We start from the raw sequence: 22,497 nt of genomic DNA, 5'->3' as shown, positions 1-22,497 counted from the left end.
CTCTGATCTGTCTTGCAGTCACAATATTTGTGTGGTTCATCCAGTTAAATTTCTGGTCAATGGTTAGATTCAGTAATTTTGAGATTGTTATTGCCTGCCGTTTGTGTGATATGAATTTAACTTGCCACTTATCAGCACAGCTAGGATATTGTCCAGGTCTGCTGCATGTAGGCATGGACTGCTTCACTGTCTGAGGAGTTGTGGATGGAACTGAACACTTCAATTTACAGCAAACATCCCTACTTCTGATCTTATGAAGGCGGGAAGTTAATTGATGAAGGACCTGAAGATGGGTGGATCTGTAGTGGTGTCCTGAGGCTGAGAAGATCAGCCATTAACAGTCACAACCATCTCCCTTTGTGCAAGGCATGACTTCAGCCAATGGAAAGATTTCTCCCAAATTTCTATTTACTTCAATTTTCCTTTGGCTCCTTGATGTTAAGAGCATTAAATTAACTAAAACAAGAACTTCAAAAACAATAGAACTTTTGGTTTATGAAAACTAACTAAACCAAGAAATAAAATATTGTTCAGGACAGTCAACATGTACAAAAGGTCCATAATAGTTATCTCCAGATTGTAGAATGTTAATTTTTTAAAAAAACATTTCAATACCTGTTTAGTTTTCGAAAATGATGACTTGTAGCACTGGACTGAGAGTTGCTTGCTTCTGAAACAAGACAATCTACATACTAGCCATGTGCTAGTATGTGCAACGATTCCAAAGTCTTGCTAAAATACCAAGTCATAGGGAACTGCATGACCTTGGACAATATGCAAGTTGCTAGTCCTCATTCTTGGAAATTATTCACTTAATATATAATTTGATTGATGGAACCGTCACTAAAATATATATATTTTTTAAAGTGGGACGTCTTTAATCAATTTGCAACAATAGCCACGTATCTTTGAAGTAGGCAGCACACTACCACCTCCTCAAGGGCAATTAGAAATGCACAATAAATGCTAGCCTAGCTAGCGACCCCCATAACCCATGAACGAGTACAAAAAATATATAATCCAAAGTTGTTTCAGTCCTCTTCTCACTATACTATAGGATGGAAAACAAAGTACTGAAGTTTCATATTAAACTTAAAACCCAATTATGGACCTTTGATCTAAATATAGAGCAGCATTACAGAGAGCTGTTTTAGTTTGGGAATGTTTATTCTTTTGAATAATAGCATTTCACTTAATTTAGCGTCAGTCAACCAGCCAATGTTTCCCTCTTTCTTATGCCTGTTGGTCTGAATATACATCACGTTTTAGCCTGAGATCTTTGGCTCTTTGCCACCATATGAAGAGATCAGTACCTCATGCTATTTGCACAACAGACCTCTGCATTCTTTACTGCCCTGTCCTCTTGTAGCCAATCCTATCAGGAAATCTGCTAACTTGCTATATCGCGTTGTCAGCCTTGTGCCATCCTCGCACATCCACTGTAGCCCGTCTGCAACGGCTTTGTGTAGCCCATCATCCAACCACGCCTATGACTATACCTGTTTCTGCCGCCTTTTAGGAGAGATCTCGCCTATATTTTTACTAAACATAAAAAATGAAAGGGATCTGATAGACACACAACAAAATTTATAATTATATTATTATATTCAAAGAAAGGAGGTGGTTTCCCCCTGGAAACAGATAATGATGAAAATAAGGACATGTTGAATAATTATTTTGTGTCACTATTAACAGTAGAGGGGTGACATGGCAGCGCAGTGGTTAGCACTGCTGCCTCACAGCGTCGAGGACCTGGGATTGATCCCGGCTCCAGATCATTGTCCGTGTGGAGTTTGCACATTCTCCCCATGTTTGCGTGGGTTTCACCCCCATAAACCCAAAGATGTGCAGTGTAAGTAGACTGGCCATGCTAAAATTGCCCCACATTTGGAAAAAAGAATTAGGTACTCTTAATTTTAAAAAAAATATTTACAGCAGAGGAAGAAGTCAGCGTTCCAGATATCCCAAGGAAATGTTCAATGAGGGTAGAAACTCACTTAAATTAGCATGTGCACATTAACAGTAATGAAGAAAATAATGGCGAGAGCCCAATTCCAGTATGATTTCCATCCAGGGTTTTGAAAGGTTGAGAACGTTGTAGATGTCCTAGCTATAATTTTCCAAATGTCTTTCAATTTGGAAACAGTTCCTTTATATTGGAAATTGCTCACCTTCTCCCCAATTGAGCCATTAGAATTTACAATAGCATTGCGCTGGGTCAGGCATGGAATTTATCTGTTAGGTGCCCGATCGCGCTTTAAAAATCTGGCCACACGCATATCCATGCTTACTTGTATTTGGATTGGTTGAGTGATGGGTATTTGTGCCATAGGAGTTGCTGCTGTGGCAGAGATGGCAGTTCCCGTGGTATTATGCTGCTGATTTGCTGAATGTTGGACTGCAGCAGCCAGCAGCTGGGCCTGTGCTTGCTGGAGTAACAACTGTTGCTGCGCTGTTGTCAACGTGAGCTAGAGAAACAAAAGCAAAACAGAATATAATCACAATACAAGTCAAATAAAGGCGGTATTCTTTTCCTACAGTAATATTTTAAGAATAATAAACGATATTGTCACAAGGAGGCTTACATTAACACTGCAATTAAGTTATTTTAAATTGCTTCAGGTAAGTTGTTTTTTAAAAATTGATTTTATTTTAGTGTTTCTCATTTCCTGGTTGGCTGGCGGTAAGAATTCTTTAGTGCAACTTGTTTCACGGGCAGCTTGTGTTGAAAATCCCCATTAAATATGCTACAATCTATTGCACAGCGAGAGAGTTAAAAATACTTGTCCCAGAGATCACTAGATCACTCAGCAAGGTTCTCTGACAGGTCAGCAGATGACACTAAGATGAGTGGTAAAGCAAAAAGTGAAGAGGATACTGGAAGTCTGCAGAAGGATTTGGATAGGTTAAGTGAATGGGCTCGGGTCTGGCAGGTGGAATACAATGTTGACAAATGTGAGATTATCTATTTTGGTAGGAATAACAGCAAAAGGGATTATTATTTAAATGGCAAAATATTAAAACATGCTGCTGTGCAGAGACCTGGGTGTGCTAGTGCATGAGTTGCAAAAAGTTGGTTTACAGGTGCAACAGGTGATTAAGAAGGCAAATGGAATTTTGTCCTTCATTGCTAGAGGGAATGAGTTTAAGACTAGGGAGTTTATGCTGCAATTGTATAAGATGTTCGTGAGGCCACACCTGGAGTATTGTGTTCAGTTTTGGTCTCCTTACCTGAGAAAGGACGTACTGGCACTGGAGGGTGTTCAGAGGAGATTCACTAGGTTAATCCCAGAGCTGAAGGGGTTGGATTACGAGGCGAGGTTAAGTAGACTGGGACTACTCATTGGAATTTAGGAAGATGAGAGGGGATCTTATGGAAACATAAAATTATGAAGCAAATAGGATAGATGTGGGCAGGTTGTTTCCACTCGTAGGTGAAAGCAGAACTAGGGGGCATAGCCTCAAAATAAGGGGAAGTAGATTTAGAACTGAGTTTAGGAGGAACTTCTTCACCCAAAGGGTTGTGAATCTATGGAATTCCTTGCCCAGTGAACCAGTTGAGGCTCCTTCATTAAATGTTTTTAAGATAAAGATAGATAGTTTTTTGAAGAATAAAGGGATTAAGGGTTGTGGTGTTCGGGCTGGAAGTAGAGCTGAGTCCACAAAAGGTCAGTCATGATCTCATTGAATGGCGGAGCAGGCTCGAGGGGCCAGGTGGCCTACTCCTTCTTAGGTTCTTATGAGAGAGAAGGAAGAAAAAAAGAAAGAATAGCCCCAGCATAACAACAAGAAAGGGAAAAAGAAGAAGAGAGAGAAAGTTCAGAAAACGGCCATGAAACATGACAGTCATTTAAAATTGCGTTGAAAATCCCCATTAAATATGCTACAATCTATTGCACAGCGAGAGAGTTAACAATACTTGTCCCAGAGATCACTAGATCACTCAGCAAGGCTCTCTGACAGGTCAGCAGCGCACAACCTTTCTTTGCCAGCGACTGAAAAATACAAGCCTAAAATCTAATTTTTGATGAAAATCTTAAATTATACTAGCTTTGCCCAAAGGTAAGCATTAAATTTACCAAAAAGGAAAAAAGAAAAATGCCGATACTAATTTGCCTCGAGTCAAAAATATTACTCGGACTAAAACGGCTTCTGTTCAGTTTGACAATTCAACTTCATGGAAGAATTCTACCATTATCCTTTATGTCAAATATCTTTAAACTGCAATGTCAATTACATTGTTCCAGTTCAGAGAAACAGTTGATGGCTATTAATTATCTTTAAGTTCATATAAAGAGAGGATCCTGGTGTGGAGTGAGATGAGGAGGAAGGAGGACTTCCTCATAAACCTGCTCCTGGCCACGGTGGCCATTAACAGGTTCAGGCAGCGGGCGGTCAAGGGGATTGTCCAACCGACTGTCTGACCCTCTTCCACGGCCACGTTTGTGGCCTGGTGGCCTTGGACAGGGAGCCTTCTGCGACCGTGAACCCCACATGGGATGGGATGCATCATCACCCCCAGTAATGAAATTTTGGTTTTGTTAGTTAAGTATCCTTTGCCATTTTGTCCCACCAGCGGCTACCATTCCCTGTTTTTTTTGGTTTAATTTACTGATTTTTCATTATTATTCAAAAGTATAAATATGGGATCCTGGTGCGAATTGGAGTCAGGACGGAGAAGGAATGCTTTGTAAACCTGTTCTTGGGCTGGGCCAAGATGGCCATCAACAGGTCCAGGCAACAGGCAACCAAGGGGGTCATCCAACCTGACTGTCTGCCCTTCTATCACGTCTATGTTCGTAGCTGAATGGCCTTGCACAGTGAGCAATAAACTAACGCAACAGAGAAAAGCTCATTGTCTTGGTTTTGGCTTCAACAATCAGCTTGGGCCCTGTTAAAACTTTGTACAGTACAAGAGGACATAGATAGGTTGGTGGAATAGGCATTTACAAGGCTGAGTAGTGTGATAGGTAGGAGGAACTAGTATAAGGAGATGTAAAACAAAGTAAAACAAAGGGTATATTTCTCAGGAGGATGATATTGTGAACGAATTGTTGAAGGTGATAGGGTAGGTTGAGAAATTGGTTAAAAATATGCAAGAGGACTTCCGGTGGCGGCTATGAAGGAGTAAGTCGCACATTTGGTGGCTCTCACTCTGGTCGGCCGTTTGGACCTTTTCCCCCGATTTTCTACTGGACTTGAATTGTAAAACTGATAACAGAAGCAATTATGTACTGAATTCCCACGTTGATGCATGGAGAGGAGGACTAGAAGTGCTTGTAAAGACAGAAACAGAAAGACAGAGAAGGCTTGGGCTGAAGCTGCAGCAAGAGACAACATGGCGGTGGACCGGACCTCTGGTTTGTCGACCCAGCGGTCAACAGAGCAGCTAATGCAAGTTATTCAGAAAGGCTTTGCTAAGCAGAAACGGGACTGCTTGGACCCGATAAATGAGTCAATTGAGCGGCTGGAGCTTAGATTGGAAGCCCAAGATCGGGTGTTCCAGAAGGTAGAGAGGTGTTGGCTGAGCAGGAGGAACATCAAATTGTGGTGGAGTTGGAGGTGGGGATGCCGAGAGACCAGCAGAAGAAGCTCCTGGAGAAGGTGGAGGACCTAGAGAATAGGTCCCGCCGGCGGAACTTGAGAATCGTTGGGCTACCGGAGGGATCCGAAGAAGTGGACACTGGGGAAGACATCGTAAACATGTTTGAGAAGCTGCTGGGGTATGGGGCATTCTCCCGGCCATTGGAGGTGGACAGGGCTCACAGAGCACTCGCGAGGAAGCTGCGAATGGGAGACCCCAGCCCGAAGGCCATGGTGGTGAGATTCCACAGGTACTTGGAAAAGGAGCACATTCCACAGTGGGCCAAGCAGACATGGAGCTGCAAGTGGGAAAATAGTATCCTGCGGGTTTACCAAGACCGAGTGTGGAGGTGGCCAGGAGAAGAGCAGTCCTCAAGCAGATTAGGTCGATCCTTTTTAAGAAAAAGGTGAAGTTCGGACTGTTGTATCTGGCCCATCTCTGGGTCACGTACGAGGAACAGCACTTTTATTTCGAGTCGCCTGAGGACGCGCTGGACTTCGCGAAAAGTAAAGGACTGCTGGTGGACTGAGAACTTTCGAACTTTGCTGCAACGTTCTTGTTTATTTTTGTTTTTGTTTTTCTGTTCTTTTTGGGGGGAAAAAGTTTCTCGTTTTGTGGAAGCTGTTATTATGCCTTTTGCATTGATTTGGGACCAGCGGTAGAGCTGACCGAGTTAAGGTTCTCATTTGCACTTTTGGGGGATGGAGGTGCTTGTTTAGATCTTGGTGTTTTTCTGTCGGGCAATTGTGTGGAGATTGTTTGATGTTGGAGTATGTTTTCATGGGGGGGGGGGGGGGGGGGGGGGGGGGGTGGGGGGGGGTGGGGGGGGGGTTGCAATGGGTGGAAGACTATCCAGTGCCAGGGATGGAGGCCACCAAGCTAGTTGGACGGGCTAGCTCACTGAAGTGCAGTGGGGGGGTGCATATGTTCGATTTCTTAAAGGGGTTGGGTTACAGAATGTTGTTACTGAGGGGGGGGGGGGGGGGGGTAAATGTTCTGCTGACGAGGGAGGGACTTGGGCTAAGGGCCAGAGAGGAGATTGGGGGCGGACCGGTGGAGGCGCGGAGCATGGGCTGGAGGCGGACACAAACGATGGGCGGGGGGGGGGGGGGGGGGGGCATGAGGCATGAGCTCCCCAACTAGGCTGATCAGCTGGAATGTTCGAGGGTTAAATGGGCCGGTTAAGAGGGAAGGTGTGTTCGTGCATCTTAGGGGACAGAAGGCGGACGTGGTAATGTTGCAGGAGACGTACCTTAGAGTAACTGACCAGATTAGATTGAGGGAAGGCTGGGTCAGTCAGGTCTTTCACTCGGGACTAGACTCAAAGACTGGAGGGGTCGCGATCCTGATCAATAAGTGGGTGGTGTTTGAGGTGGGTAGAAATGCGAGCAGTTAAAATAAAGGGTGTGTAATCAGAAAAGCAGACAGACTGCACCGATGAGTTAGTTGCCTTGCGCACAACCGGAGATAAAAAGAGGACGATGAATGCAACAGAAAGCAGAGCTAAGAGAAAAGAAAGAGGCATTGATGTGGAACAACTACAAAGCTGTAGGGAGAGGAGGGGCAAGTAATTTGTTTTTTCTGTGACTGAATTTGACTCAGCGATTGTTTACACGTACCCCAGTGATCTGCCCTCCAGCAAGCATGAGCTGGGTCTGTGGAAGGGTGGTCTGTAAAGATGGCTGCAGTGAAGGCTGGGTTGTCGTTTGCTGGGATGAAGAATCCCCCGATTCTTCACTTTTTACCTTAAAAACACAAAGCAGCACTGATTAATCACTATTTCACTAAGTAGCTGGAAAAAAAAAATCTGTCTTGGTAAATTTACAGAACTAGTATCTAAACATCTGGCTTACTGCAACTGTAAACTGGGCACAATTGTTTTTAAACACAGCACTGGCCAATTAATATTGCTAAACAGTGTGCACACAGCACATACTTAGAAGTTCCAATTGTTTCTTCTCCTCAAAATACCTCAATACCAGAAATCATCTTCTGATTAAAAGACAAAAGCCTGTTCTGAAGTGTGTGAGGGTTCAATCCCGTCCCCGGGTCACTGTCCACGTGGAGTTTGCACACTCTCCCCGTGTGTGCGTGCGTGTCACCCCCACAACCCAAAGATGTGTGGAGTAGCTAGATTGGCCACACTAAATTGCCCCTTAAATGGGAAAAAAATTATTGGGTTCTCTAAATTTATTTTTAAAAAGCTCACTGAAACAGGAACATAATCATGGAGTATCTAATAATAAATTGTATATAAGGGCAGCACACTGCCAATTGATACCTCACAGCGCCAAGGACCTGGGCTCTCAATTCCACTCTTGGGTGACTGACTGTGTGGAGTTTGTACGTCCTCTCAGTGTCAGTGTGGATTTCCTCAGATTTCCTCCCACAGTCCAAAGGTGTAAAGTTAGGTGGATTGGCCCATGATAAAATTGCCCCTTAGTACCGAGGGAGGTGCAGATTAGGTTGCAGGGATAGAGCTGGGTGGAGGACCTGGGTAGAGTGCTCTTTCAGAAGGTTAGTGCAGACTCAATGGGGTGAATGGACTCTTTCTGCACTGTTCAGATTCTATGGTCTATGATATGTCATCTTTTAACAAAGAAAATGCCTGCAAGCATTTAGTGGAAATGCAATCAAAATAGGGTTGCAAAGCCATGGGGGGAAATATTGGGGGAAACTAAAAAAGGAGTTTCTGAACAAGTCTTCAAACAGAAGAGGATGGTAGCAAGATTAAAGGAGGTGAATCAGTCAATGAGAACAGGATTAATGGAAAAACGGAATGAGTGCAGGATAGGATGATTGGCAGAAGTATGATGTAGTAAGTACAGGATTAGAAGTTAAATAGGACATTGAGATTGGGAATAGTAGTTAGGCAGAGGTAAAAGATATGAAGTATGTGGCAAGGCTCAAAGTCGTTGACTTTGGTCTTCCTAATGTTTAACTAGAAAAAAAATCAGCAGCACACCAAAAACTGGGGGCTGGGAAAGATACCCAACAAAAGAGGCAGTGGAGGATTGAAAGAGGAGGAGAGGTGGGGAGGAAAAAAGGGCTAGATCCTTGGGAGAATCAAGATAAAACTGCAGGTCATGAAGAAGAATCAATGCTGGAGATGCTCTTGTTATTAGTGGACAAGTGAGAGTCCGATCAATCTAGGAATTGGAGGATGATGTACTTGACTCATTGAAAGACTGCACAAAGCTCAATGAAGGATAGTATATCATGGTCACGCTCACAAAGGAGGTAATTTGATCAGGAGAGCCTTGGTATTTCAGCAGGGAGAGAAGTCTAGTTGGAGATGGCCATTGGTTTGGGAGACAACTGCAAGTTTAAGGATTTTGTAAAGAGAGCTTGGACATTGGGCAGGAGTTTGCATGGATAAAGGTGTTAATGGTAAATTTCTGAAAGGGTGTGATCACAGCAGAGTGAATAATACCCAAGAGGGAACCATTTACAATGGCAACTAGCATAATGGACAAAAGAGGAAGTTGGACGGTCAGCATTTTAGTTAGGAGAAAGAGATGGATCTCGTGGAGAAAATGAACTTCAAGATGGAATAGGCTAAGATGGGGCATAGCAAGACATGTTGGTTCAGCATGTGGGTGGACGTGGATAGTGGGAGCCTGGAGGGGAAGGGGGGGTATAATGGAGTAAAAAATGGAAGAAAGGCAGCAGAGTCAGCTGAGTGGATTGTCTGGCAGTGATGAAAACATTCCACTATCTCCTCATATTGGGCGGCTCGGTAGCAGCAGCTAGCACTGGATTGGATTGGTTTGTTGTCACGTGTACCAAGGTAGTGAAAAGTATTTTTCTGCGAGCAGCTCAGCAGATTATTAAGTACATGGGAAGAAAAGGGAATAAACTAAAATACATAATAGGGCAACACAACATATACAATGTAACTACATAAGCACTGGCATCAGATGAAGCATACAGGGTGTAGTGTTAATGAGGTCAGTCCATAAGAGGGTCATTTTGGAGTCTGGTGACAGTGGGAAAGAAGCTGTTTTTGAGTCGGTTTCTGCGTGTTCTCAGACTTCTGTATCTCCTGCCCGATGGAAGAAGTTGGAAGAGTGAGTAAGCCGGGTGGGAGGGATCTTTGATTATGCTGCCCGCTGTCCCCAGGCAGCGGGAGGTGTAGATGGAGTCAATGGATGGGAGGCAGATTCGTGTGATGGACTGGGCGGTGTTCACGACTTTGAAGTTTCTTGCGGTCCTGGGCTGAGCAGTTGCCATACCAGGCTGTGATGCAGCCCGATAGGATGCTTTCTATGGTGCATCTGTAAAAGTTGGTAAACGTTAATGTGGACATGCCAAATTTCCTTAGTTTCCTGAGCAAGTATAGGCGCTGTTGTGCTTTCTTGGTGGTAGCGTCGACCATAGCGTCTTATGGGTGGACCAGGACAGATTTTTGGAGGTGTGTACCCCATGGAATTTGAAACTGCTAACCATCTCTACTTCGGCCCCGTTGATGCTGACAGGGGTGTGTACAGTACTTTGCTTCCTGAAGTCGATGACCAGCTCTTTAGTTTTGCTGGCATTGAGGGAGAGATTGTTGTCGCTACACCACTCCACTAGGTTCTCTATCTCCCTCCTGTATTCTGACTCGTTGTTATTCGAGATCCGGCCCATTATGGTCGTATTGTCAGCAAACTTGTAGATGGAGTTGGAACCATGTTTTGCCACGCAGTCGTGTCTGTACAGGGAGTAGAGTAGGGGGCTAAGTACGCAGCCTTTTGGGGCCCCGGTGTTGAGGACTATTGTGGAGGAGGTGTTGCTGTTCATTCTTACGGATTGTGGTCTGTTGGTCAGAAAATCGAGGATCCAGTTGCAGAGTGGGAGCCAAGTCCTAGGTTTTGGAGCTTTGATACGAGCTTGGCTGGGATTATGGTGTTGAAGGCGGAGCTGCAGTCAATAAATAGGAGTCTGATGTAGGAGTCCTTGTTTTCAAGATGCTCTAGGGATGAGTGTAGCACCAGAGAAATGGCGTCTGATGTGGACCGGTTGCAATGGTATGCGAATTGCAGCGGATCAAGGCATTCTGAGAGTATGGAGGTGATGCGCTTCATGATCAACCTCTCGAAGCACTTCATTACAACTGAAGTGAGGGCCACCGGACGGTAGTCATTGAGGAACGTTGCCTGGCTCTTCTTTGGTGGTCTTCTTGAAGCAGGTGGGGACCTCGGAGTGGAGTAGGGACAGGTTAAAGACGTCCACGAATACCTCTGCCAGCTGGTCCGCGCAGGCTCCGAGTGCACGACCAGGGATCCCGCCCGGGCCCGTCGCCCTCTGAGGGCTCACTCTCAGGAAGGTCCATCTGACTTCGGAAGCTGTGATGGTGGGAATGGGTGAATTATGGGCTGCTGGGGCACTCGACAGCGGATTGTTGGTTACCTGCTCGAACCGAGCATAGAATGCATTGAGTTCATCGGGGAGGGGTGCGCTGCTGCCAGAGATACTTTTCAGCTTCGCTTTGTAGCCCGTTATGTTGTTTAGTCCTTGCCACAACCGCCGAGAGTCTGTCTGTGACTCTAGCTTGGTTTGATATTCTCTCTTGGCATATCGGATGGCTTTGCGGAGGTCGTACCTGGATTTGCTGCTTCACAGCGCTAGGGTACCGTGTTTGTTCCCCACTTGGGTCACTGTCTGTGCAGGCTCTGCACATTCTCCCCGTGTCTGCATGGGTTTCCTCCGAGCGCTCTGGTTTCCACCCATAAGTCCCGCCAAGAAGTGCTTGTTAGGTGAAATGGACATTCTGAATTCTCCCTCGGTGTACCCGAACAGGTGCCGGAGTGTGTTGACTAGGGAATTTTCACAATGACTTAATCGCAGTGTTAATGTAAGCCTACATGTAACACTAATAAAGATTATATTATAAAACAATTTTCTCAGAAGAATGTCTGGATGGAAAAGGCATTTGACTAACAGGTTCAAAGAAAAAAGCCATGGGCTATTTTTGTTCTTCGTGATGATCCTGAGTGGTGCATTGTTTTGGCACAGTAAAGCCAGTTGTGGTCCAGCCAGATCTGGCAATGGATGGCAGTCAGTTGTCCTCCATCCCACACCACTCAAACTTGAGAGTGAAGAATTCATTGCTGTGATATCATGGTTGTGTTGTAATTCGCTGACTGACCACTAGGAGTCTCATTGGTATACAAGTGAATGTTAGAATCAGGTGACCTCAGACTGACTCGGGAGGTGGGAGAGAGGTTGCTTGTGCATGTTAATCTTATTATTCATCTGTTGTTTTGTATATATTTAACCCACAGTTAATGTTAATAAATTGTTGATAACTTAAGCTACAGGTGTTCTTGTAATATAAATCAGGCCATCCAACAAGAACAATACATGGTACCAGGGTTGGACGTTATTAAACACTGAGAAAACACTAAGAAAAACGATCAGCCTGCCACAAGGTCCAGAGAATTGAAAATTTTGCAGACTGCAAGAATTAACAACATGGAGTTGTTGAAGCCATCAATGAGTCTCAGAGTTCATGGTAATGTGGACAGCATCTGGCGTGTGTTCAAACAACAATTTAATCTGTTTCTTACTGCAGGGAAATTATGAGATCAACCAGATTTGCGTATGGTAGTGATGCTCCTAATAGTGACAGGGCCTGAAGCAATTTATGTGTTTAATATGTTTAAATTTGCAAACGATGAAGGTAGCAAAAATTTTAACGAAGTAGTTCGGAGATTTGATGAACATTGCACCCCCAGAAAGAATGAAATTTATGAGCGCTGTGTGTTAAATCATGCTTACAGAAGACAGAAGAGTCCATAGATCATTTCATCATTGATTTAAAGTTAAAGCTTAAAACCCTGTAATTTTTCTGTGGTGGTATCTTCCATGATTTGGGACTACGTTTTGTTTGGTATGAATATAAATTAGCTGAGGGAATAGTTGCTGACGGATTTGAGCTGTCCTTGGAACAAACACTTCAGATTTGTGAGGCTCACGAGCATTCTAAAATGTTTCTCAGTAATAACGGCGTTTTCTTCCCAGTAATGGCGGCATTTTCTTCAAAGAAAGCACTCTGCTTGCCGCCCTTTTTCCAAAAAGGGGGGAAGCTTCAAAACAAAAAGGCGGGAATGTTCTTGCAGCTCCTCGCACACCAAGAAACAGGTTAAAGATCAGGACGAAGTATTTATTTGTAAAGATGTGGTCAAAAGCCCAAATTAAGGCAGTGTCGAGCATTTAACATAGAACATAGAACAGTACAACACAGAACAGGCCCTTCGGCCCTCGATGTTGTGCCGAACAATGATCACCCCACTTAAACCAACGTAACCCGTATACCCGTAACCCAACAATCCCCCCATTAACCTTACACTACGGGCAATTTAGCATGGCCAATCCACCTAACCCGCACATCTTTGGACTGTGGGAGGAAACCGGAGCACCCGGAGGAAACCCACGCACACATGGGGAGGACGTGCAGACTCCACACAGACAGTGACCCAGCCGGGAATCGAACCTGGGACGCTGGAGCTGTGAAGCATTGATGCTAACCACCATGCTACCGTGAGGCCCCTGAAATGAAAATTGCTTATTGTCACAAGTAGGCTTCAAATGTAGTTACTGTGCATAGCCCCTAGTCGCCACATTTCGGCGCCTGGTATGGGAATTGAACCGTGCTGCTGGCTTGCCTTGGTCTGCTTTCAAAGCCAGTGATTTAGCCCTGTGCTAACCAGGTGCTAACTAAACCTTTTGGCAAGGTTTGTTCCGATGCAAAGGAAAAGAATCACTTTGCTCAGAATTGTAAGTTGCTAGTTGAAGCTCAAGCCCAGATCAGTCAGCACAGTGGAAAACACAGTCTCCAGTGATGAAACATCACTGTTTGTTGGAGTAATAACGGAGAAGAAGAATTTTTGGGAACTATCAAAAAATTTTCCAGCATTTAAAAAAAAAATGCAAACTGATACTCCATTTAAAATAAATGCAGTTGATGAGGACAAATGGTTGCTACCACATGAAGTGAACAATACAGTGGTCTAATTGAAGTTGCCAAAGCCAATTTGATCAACATGACTGGTTTAAAAAATCTAGAAATTCAACCAATTAGAAGAAATCACAAAATATCTCAGATTATAATGATTCAAGCATTAAATGTGGTGCTTATGACCAGAATGTGGTGTTGAAGAACACAAGTTTATTCCATCCCATTCTGTAATGTATCTGAGGGCTTGGATTCATCATTAGGTGATCGGTCCTGTGAAGAATTAGGTCAAGTGCAGTTGGGAGATAGCATTCGCAAAGGATTGGATCAGCACTCCAACGGTTGTCAGAACATTATCAGCAAATTCTGAGAGATGTTCACAGGTTTTGGTGCACCCCCATTCACCTACAAGATACAACTCAAAGAGGCAAAACCTGTGATAAACGCACCAAGAAGAGTACCTGTACCTCTTCGAGATTGCCTCAAAAAGAGCTAGACAGAATGACAAAATTTAAAGTAATCAGAAAGATAGAAGAACCGACCAACTGGGTAAATTCCATGGTATGTGTAAAGAAAAAGAATGGCGATTTTCGTACATGTATGGATCCCAAAGATTTAACGAGAATATCAAAAGAGAACATGACGAAATACCAAAGCGTGAGGAAATCACATCTCAGATGGCTGGTGCAAAATTCTTTTAAAAACTTGATGCATCTCAAGGTTTCTGGTAGCTAAAGCTAGAGGAACAAAGTGCAAAGTACTGTACTTTTAATACGCCATTTGGATGGTATTGCTTTCTGAGAATGCCATTTGGCATCATTTCGACATCAGAAATTTTTCACAGTGCCATGGAGTGCATAATCAAAGGTGTACGTGGACGATATCATCATTTGGGGCTCAACCATAGAAGAGCACAATAAGAGATTGCTTTAAGTTCTAACGAGCGTCAGGAGAAATGGGCTGAAGCTCAACAAGTAAAAGTGCCAATTTGGAGTAACTGAGGTCACATTCATAGAACATAGAACAGTACAGCATAGAACAGGCCCTTCGGCCCTCGATGTTGTGCCGAGCAATGATCACCCTACTCAAACCCACGTATCCACCCTATACCCGTAACCCAACAAACCCCCCCCCCCCCCCCCCCCCCCCCCCCCCCCCCAACCTTACTTTTTAGGACACTACGGGCAATTTAGCATGGCCAATCCACCTAACCTGCACATCTTTGGACTGTGGGAGGAAACCGGAGCACCCGGAGGAAACCCACGCACACATGGGGAGGACGTGCAGACTCCACACAGACAGTGACCCAGCCGGGAATCGAACCTGGGACCCTGGAGCTGTGAAGCCTAGGTGACAAGCTCTCATTGCATGGTATTGAACCTGACAAGGACAAAACCAAGTAATTCTCAACATCTCAAAACCACACGACAAGAAAGTCATCTTAAGAATGATGGATATAATCAATTTTATGGGGAAATTCATTTCAAACCTGTCAACAAAGACAACACATCTACGCGATCTCCTGCATAAGACATCGGATTTCACTTGGACTGAACAACATGAGCAAGGGTGGAAGAAGCTCAAGACTTCACTGACCACTACTCCATTTCTCACATTTTTTGACCCACCTAAGCTGATTAAAGTGTCAACAGACGTGTCCAAAGATGGTCCAGGAGCAGTTCTTTCTGCAACTCAAGCATGACGATTGGAAACCAGTCACATATGAATCACAATCCATGACAACAGAGCAACGATATGCTCAAATAGAAAAAGAATGCCTAGGTTTAGTTGTAGGCTTGGAGAAATTCCACAGCTATGTGTATGGGCTTTCAGTTGAGACAGATCATCGTCCTTTGGTTATCAACATGAAGAATCTCAATCAAATATCTCCGCGCAGTCAGAGGTTGATGAAGTTACAACGTTATGACTTCAATCTCATCTACACGCCAAGCAAATATTTGTTCTTAGCAAATGCATTACCAAGAGCACCATTACAAAATATTAGTAGTGAAATTATTGAAGGTGCAGATCTGCATGTCAATCTTATTTCCACACTACTACCAGTATCAGATACGAAGCTCTGCGAGATCCAAGAAGAGATCAGGAAGGATCAAACTCTTCAAGAGGCGATGAGGATAATCAACTCCCAGTGGCCCAGAGGTCAATGTATGGAGGGCTACAATACAAGATCTGAACTCAGTATCATTAATGGAGTGGGACTGAACTTGATCACTATAGTTAAACCTCTATGTCTTTGCAAGGATGTACTAAAGATGATACATGAAGGACATAGAATTTATAGTACAGAAGGAGGCCATTCGGCCCATCGAGTCTGCACCGGCCCTTGGAAAGAACACCTTACTTAAGCTCAGGCTTCCACCCTATCCCCATAACCCAGTAACTCGACCTAACCTTTTGGACACTACAGGGCAATTTAGCGTGGTTAATCTACCAAAGGTGCTCATCTTTGGACTGTGGGAGGAAAGCGAAGCACCCGGAGGAAATGCATGCAGACACGGGGAGAAAGTGCAAACTCCAGTCACCCGAGGCCAGAATTGAACATGGGACCCTGGAACTGTGAGGCAGCAGTGCTAACCACTGTGCAGCCCTATATATTTGTTAATCCAGTTTTTAAAATTTTAAAGAAAAATATTAATACTGTTGGACTCACAGGCTAATAATATCACATGTAAATATACGGATGATAATGTATTAATTTATTCCTTCAAATGAAATGGGATGTAGTGATAGCATGGTTGCGTTATAATTCACCGACTGACTACTAGGAATCTCATTAGTGTTAAAGTGAATGTTAGAGTCAGGTTACCTCAGGCTGACTATGGAGCTGGGAGAGAGGTTGCTTATGCATGTTTATTTTATTATTCATCTGGTGTTTTGTATATATTTGACCCTCAGTTAATGTTAATCAGTAGTTTATAGCGTTAGCTGCAAGTGTTCATTTAATATAAATAAATCAGGCCATCCGACAAGAACATTACATCCATGACAAGCAGACATTCATTATCAAACACATTCAACCATGCGTTAAAACTTATTTACTGGTGTCCAGGACTAATTTATGTACAACAATTTTGGTTACATTTATAAAAGAAATTGTGAATTTTTATATGAAGAATGCATTTTCAATTACTTTATTGGTGAAAAGTGGTGGCACGGTGGAACAGTGGCTGGCACTACTGTCTCACAGCACCAGGATGCCAGGTTCAATTCCAGTCTTGGGTGACTGTGTGGAGTTTGTACATTCGTCCCATGTCTGCGTGAGTCTCCTCCGGCTTTCTCTCACAGATGTGTGGGTTAGGTGGATTGGCCATGCTAAATTGCCCTTTAGTGTCCAGGGATGTGCAGGTTAGACTACGGGGTTATGGGACATGGGTAGAGTGCTCATTCGAAAGTTGGTGCAGCCTCAATTGGCTGTATGGCCATCTCCTGCATTGTAGGGATTCTATGATTCTACTATACTGTTGCATATTAAGTGGACATGCTTTGCTTAACAGATTTATAGAAGCTCAACAGCACCACCATCAAGTACATTTTGGTATTGATAGTTTCTACATTTGTGAACATTGACCATAGTCTTATATTAACAATACGTAATTTAGCCGCCACAAAAAGCACTAATACCATCAGGTCCGTTTGAAACCCAATCATCTCGAGTCCAATACAAATATATCTGTTAATATCAAGTTGTCATTTCCACCTACTCCCTCGTGGAGCTATTCCTGTACAATGTCTCTTGCTTTTTCAAGTTTTACTTCTGCTATAAATTGCTTTGTCATTGAGATTTGCAGCAAAGAAGGCTATCCATGCATCATTGTACATCAAGGAGCCAACCAGCCTAATCCCACTTTCTAGCTTTTGGTCTGTAGCCTTGGAGGTTACAGCACTTCAAATGCATATCCAAGCACTTCTTAAATGTTATGAGGGGTTCTGCCTCTACCAACCTTTCTTGCAATGAGTTCAGCTTCCCACCACTGGACAAAATAGTTCCCTTCAAATCCCCTCCAAGTCTATTATCCCTTGACTATGGATCCTCAGCCAAGGGGGAATAGGGCCTTTCTATTCACTTTATTTAGACCCTTTGATTTTATGTACTTGAACTGGGTCTCCCCTCAGCCTCCGCCGTTTCAAAGAAAACAATCTGAATCTTTTATCATAATTAAAATGCTCCAGTCCAGGTAACATCTGAAAAATCTCCTCTCTACTCTTTCCTATAGTGCAGTGACCAGACCTGCATGCAGTACTCTAGCAGTGGCCTAACCAATGTTTTATACAGTTCTGGCATAACCTCCCAGCTGGTAAATTCAATGCCTCAGCTAATAACAGCAAATATCGTATATACAATAACAGAGGTCATTGGAAAAACTCAGCAGATCTGGCAGCATCAGGAGAGAGATAGTTTAATTTTTTTGAGTTCTATGACTTCATTATAACTGAAGGAAGGGGGAATACGTTACGAGCTGAAGAAACTGTAACAAACAAAGCAAATTTGAGAACAAAAGACAGATGGCCTAGTGTGGGAGGTTTGCATTGCATTGACGCAATAAATGTATGGGATATTAAACAAAAGAGGGTTTAAGATGGAGGAATAAGGTCAACATCTAAAGTTGCCGTACTCAATGTTGAGTCCCAAGGGCTGCAATATGCCAACCAGATGCGATGCTGCCCCTCTAACCCGCACCACGCTTTACTGGAATACTGCAGCAGCCCAAGGACAGTCATATGGGCATGAGAGCCAGGTGCTGAGTTAAAATGGCAAGCAACAGGAAGGTTGGGTCATGCTTGCTGACTGAGTGAACACAAAGCAGTCACCCAGTCTGTGTTCAGCTCCCCAATTGTAAAGAAAACTTCATTGGGAGCAGCGAATACGATAAACCAAATTGAAGGAAGTGTAAGTGAAATGCTGTTTAACCCGATAGGAGTATTTGGGGACTTGAACAATGAGGAGGCAAAGGAACAGGTGTTGTACCTTCTGCAATTGCAAGGGAAGGTGCCACAGGAAGGGGATGGGGAGCAGGGAGTGTGGACTAGGGTGTCATAGAGGGAGCGGTTCCTGCAGAATGCTGATGGGGGTGAGGGGGAAGATGTATTTTGTGGTAGCATCATGTTGGAGCTGGCAGAAATAGTGGAGGTTAATCCTTTGAATGCAGTGGCTACTGGGGTGAAAAGTGGGGAGAAGAAGCACCCCATCTTTGTTCTGTGAGGTAGAAGGACTGAGGGCAGGTGTGTCCTCTGCATACCTTTTACAAAGCAGCCTCTCACAAAATGCATTCATGAGAAATAAAGGATGGCAAAGTGGTTTAGAAAAATATTTCTTCACTTCTCAAACCTGAGACTAGATTTACTTGGTAGAGGCAGAAAGAGTTGCAGGTTCATTTCTGGATTGTGACTCAACCCCCAGAGATAAGTAGAAATTTATTGGTCTTTTGGTGGAGACGAACAGTCAAACATGTCAGGAAAAATCTGCTGGCCAATTACTGTCCAGAGGAACTGGAATAGTGTTAGGTTACTGGAAATGCAGGCCACGCTCTGCGGCTATTTCTGTGGCTACCAGTTGGACAGTTAACTTTTAAATTTTATTTATTTTTTCTTTATTCTTACATGGGGTTTGGGCATCGCTGGCAAGACCAACATTTGTTGCTCATCCTGAATTATCCTTGAAAGGAGTATCTTGCAGTTAAGAGTCAATCAAGTTGATGTGGGTCTGGAATCAAATGGAGGCCAGACCAGGTAAGGTATGACAGATTTCCTACCCTAGCTTTCATTCCAGATTTTTTTTATTAATTCAATTTAAATTCAATCACTCTTGGAGGGACTTGAACCAGTGTCCCCAGAGAATTAGACTGGACCTCTGGATTACTAGTCCAGTGACAATACCAGTACAACACCATCTCCCCTGAATGTGTCGACCTTTTGCATTTCAACGGGCAGAATGAACCTGAGAATTTCTGACTTATCCTATGATGGGGTAGATCTCCTCTACTCCATTAATCATCTTCGCTGTCACTTATATGCCCAATTTCTTTCCCATTCTAAACACAGCTGACCCTGTCCATACCACTTTTGAGCTGGTCTGCGATTAATAGCTCCCTGGAGCTTCCCACCCTTTTGAAAATTTGGAAAGATTCAAAGATGAGTTCCTCAAGTGTATTAACTGGCCTGATCTTTGCTGCAACGCAGTTCAAAAGCACATAAGAGGCCAGCAGGAGTTAAAGCTAGCTTCCATTGCTTGTTATGGGCCAGGGTTTAGAGAACCCCAAAGTGTATCATGGAGTTCACCTGACCCACAACTTTTAATAGATTGTGGTATGGGGAGCACACGACCCACTCTACAGGTGTGGTACAGCAGAAATGGAAAAGTGTTTTTTAAAGCAAAACCATGTTTATACTATGAATTCAAGTTAACCTTTTTAAATGATAGTGAACATCTTAGCAACCATCAATTCAAATATAACCCCCAAAAAAATAACACTAAGTAATCCTTAAGCTGTCCTTTTAACATCCATAAAACTTTTTAAAAAAACTTTTAATAGAAGCACATCAGGTTAAGTCACTACTGAGAGCAGTTATTAGTTTTAAATCACCAAAGGATCGATTTACAGTCTTTGGATTTCAGAGGGAATCTAATACACCTTCTGGCTGTGATTGCAGCTATCCAGCCCTGAAAACAAAACTAAAATAAACACCCTGCAGCAAACAACCTAAAACGAAAGTAAAAAGCTGACAGACAGCCCAGCTCCACCCACTCTCTGACATCACTGATAAACATCCATTTCTTAAAGGTACATTTCTTAAACACCCATTTCTTAAAGGTACTCTCACATGACATACTTAAATGTAAGATACATTGTGGCTGGAGCAAGTGATCAAACCCATTATACAACGGATTTCGTCTAGAGAAACATCAAATAATGGCACAACGTGGCAGAGTGTGATTAACGTTTTCCAGAAGGTTACATTTTGAAAAACCAGCAATGCCATAAGTCTTGCACCAAGAACCTGGATACAGTGTCACAATATGCTCAATGACCTCACACAAGTGGTCAAGGTCAGTGAATATATCTTCAATTGTCATATCCCACCAATTGCATCACTCACTGCAATCCCACTCATCAACCAACAGCCACTTATCAATGAAGACTCATACCAATAAATCCTCCACCTATTAACCTTTGTCCTTTCAGACTCTGAAGTGCACCCTCATCAGGCAGTTGTGGAAGAACAAGTAAAAACACCACCACCACCACTCGCTGCAGCCATCAGCTTTGGTAGTGTGCACATTTAGAGGATGGATCAGAGGCAAAATCACAGTTTGACAATGAGCATTTGTGGCCTGCTGCCAAAGCAGAAGGCAAGGTTAGGTGACAAATCACAGGAAGCAAGGCTGCATATGAGTGTTGCTACACAAGACTAAGATGACAACTTCAATGAGTGGCATGCAGAGCAGGTCTGATGGGGATGCAGAATGAAATGTTTGGTGCATTGGCAGATCTGTCAGGAAACTTGCTGTCAGTATCAAGAAGCATGGAGTAGCATGTCAACAGTGTGGCACAGGGCTTTGCACAGAGCTGGTAGCCCATTCTTTCCAGCTAACTCCTCCAGCAGGTTGATGCCATGGAGTGGTGGCAACAGCTCCCTGGAAGACAAATCTGCTATTCTCTCTTGGAATGACAGCATTTGTTCTGCCAAAATGCCACTGTGCCAATTTCCTTGCTGTTGGCCGGCAGCCGGTCAACCCAGAGTGCAGCTGTCCATGCCATGGCGCTGCAGTCTAAAGTCTGGCCTTCAAGGGCCAGAACTGCTGATTGCTCTGCAAGGTCGTCTGCAGTGTCACTCACTGAAAGTGAGCGGCTTTGCACATTAGTGGACATTTTTATGTACGACAGGATTTGATTGATAAATTTGTTGTCTCTATTCCAGTGTGGTCAAGCAAGAGCCACGATGATCTGTAAGAGAGAGATGTGGAGTTTTTTTTAATAAATTCATCCATGGGATGTGGGCATTGCTGGCAAAAAATGTATTTGTTGTCTAACCTGAGCTACCTTTGTGGTTGTAAGCTGTCTCCTTTTAAACTGCTGCAATCTATATGGTGTCGGTGCATCCATACTGCTGTTACATGGGGCATTCTAAGGTTTTGAGCCAGTGACAATAGAAGAACAGCAATGTGTTCCAAGTTACAGAATCGCTATAGTGCAGGAGGCCATTTGTCCAATGGGTCTGCACTGACCCTGTGAAAGAGACCCTTCCCAGGCCCACCTCCCGATCCCCATAACGCCACCTAACCTGCTCACCGTTAGACACTAAGGGGCAATTTGGGTTTTTTCATTCATTTTACAGGATGTGGGCGTCGCTGGTTAGGCCAGCCTTTATTGCCCATCCCCAGTTGCCCTGAAGAAGGTGGTGGTGAACCACTGCAGTTCTTGGGGTGTACGTACACCCACTGTGCTGTTAGGGAGGGAGTTCCAGGATTTCGTCCCAGCGACAGCGAAGAAATGGCGATATATTTCCAAGTCAGGGTGATGAGTGATTTGGAAGGGAACCTCCAGGTCGTGGGGTTCCCAGGTAGTTGTTGCTCGTCCTTCTAGATGGTAGTGGTCGTGGATTTGGAAGGTGGTGTCTAAGGAACCTTAGTGAGTTACTGCAGTGCATCTTGTGGATGGTACACAGAATTGTCACTGTTTGTCGGCAGTGGAGTGTTTGAATGTTTGTGTAAAGAGGAGCAATCGGGCAGCACAGTGGCTAGCATTGCAGCCTATGGCACTGAGGACCCGGGTTCGAATCCCAGTCCTGGGTCACTGTCCGTGTGGAGTTTGCACATTCTCCCAGTGTTGTTGGTGCTGCACTCATCCAGGTGAGTGGAGAGTATTCCATTACACTCCTATTCGCCTTGAGATTCCTAGCCTTCGACCTGCTCTGGTAGCCACAGGATTAATGTGGCTAGTCCAGTTCAGTTTCT

At 43.9% G+C, this 22,497-nt stretch overlaps 1 protein-coding gene across 6 annotated transcripts in view; it reads right to left on the bottom strand.

Annotated features, from left to right (window-relative positions):
* The window catches only part of LOC119968914 (POU domain, class 2, transcription factor 1-like), a 249,117-nt gene that overhangs the window by 91,476 nt on the left and 135,144 nt on the right, over positions 1-22,497 (bottom strand). For all 6 annotated transcript variants that reach the window (XM_038801893.1, XM_038801894.1, XM_038801895.1 and 3 more), the window contains 2 exons: positions 7,204-7,329; positions 2,292-2,468 (listed from right to left, as the gene is read on the bottom strand). In XM_038801893.1, coding sequence (XP_038657821.1) covers positions 2,292-2,468; positions 7,204-7,329 — 303 coding nt within the window. The remainder of the gene's footprint in view (positions 1-2,291; positions 2,469-7,203; positions 7,330-22,497) is intronic.

The sequence above is a fragment of the Scyliorhinus canicula genome, chromosome 7 (assembly GCF_902713615.1).
Source record: "Scyliorhinus canicula chromosome 7, sScyCan1.1, whole genome shotgun sequence".
Taxonomy (NCBI): Eukaryota; Metazoa; Chordata; class Chondrichthyes; order Carcharhiniformes; family Scyliorhinidae; genus Scyliorhinus; species Scyliorhinus canicula.
The sequence above is the reverse complement of the archived record's forward strand: the minus strand, read 5'-3'. Positions and strand labels throughout refer to the sequence as shown.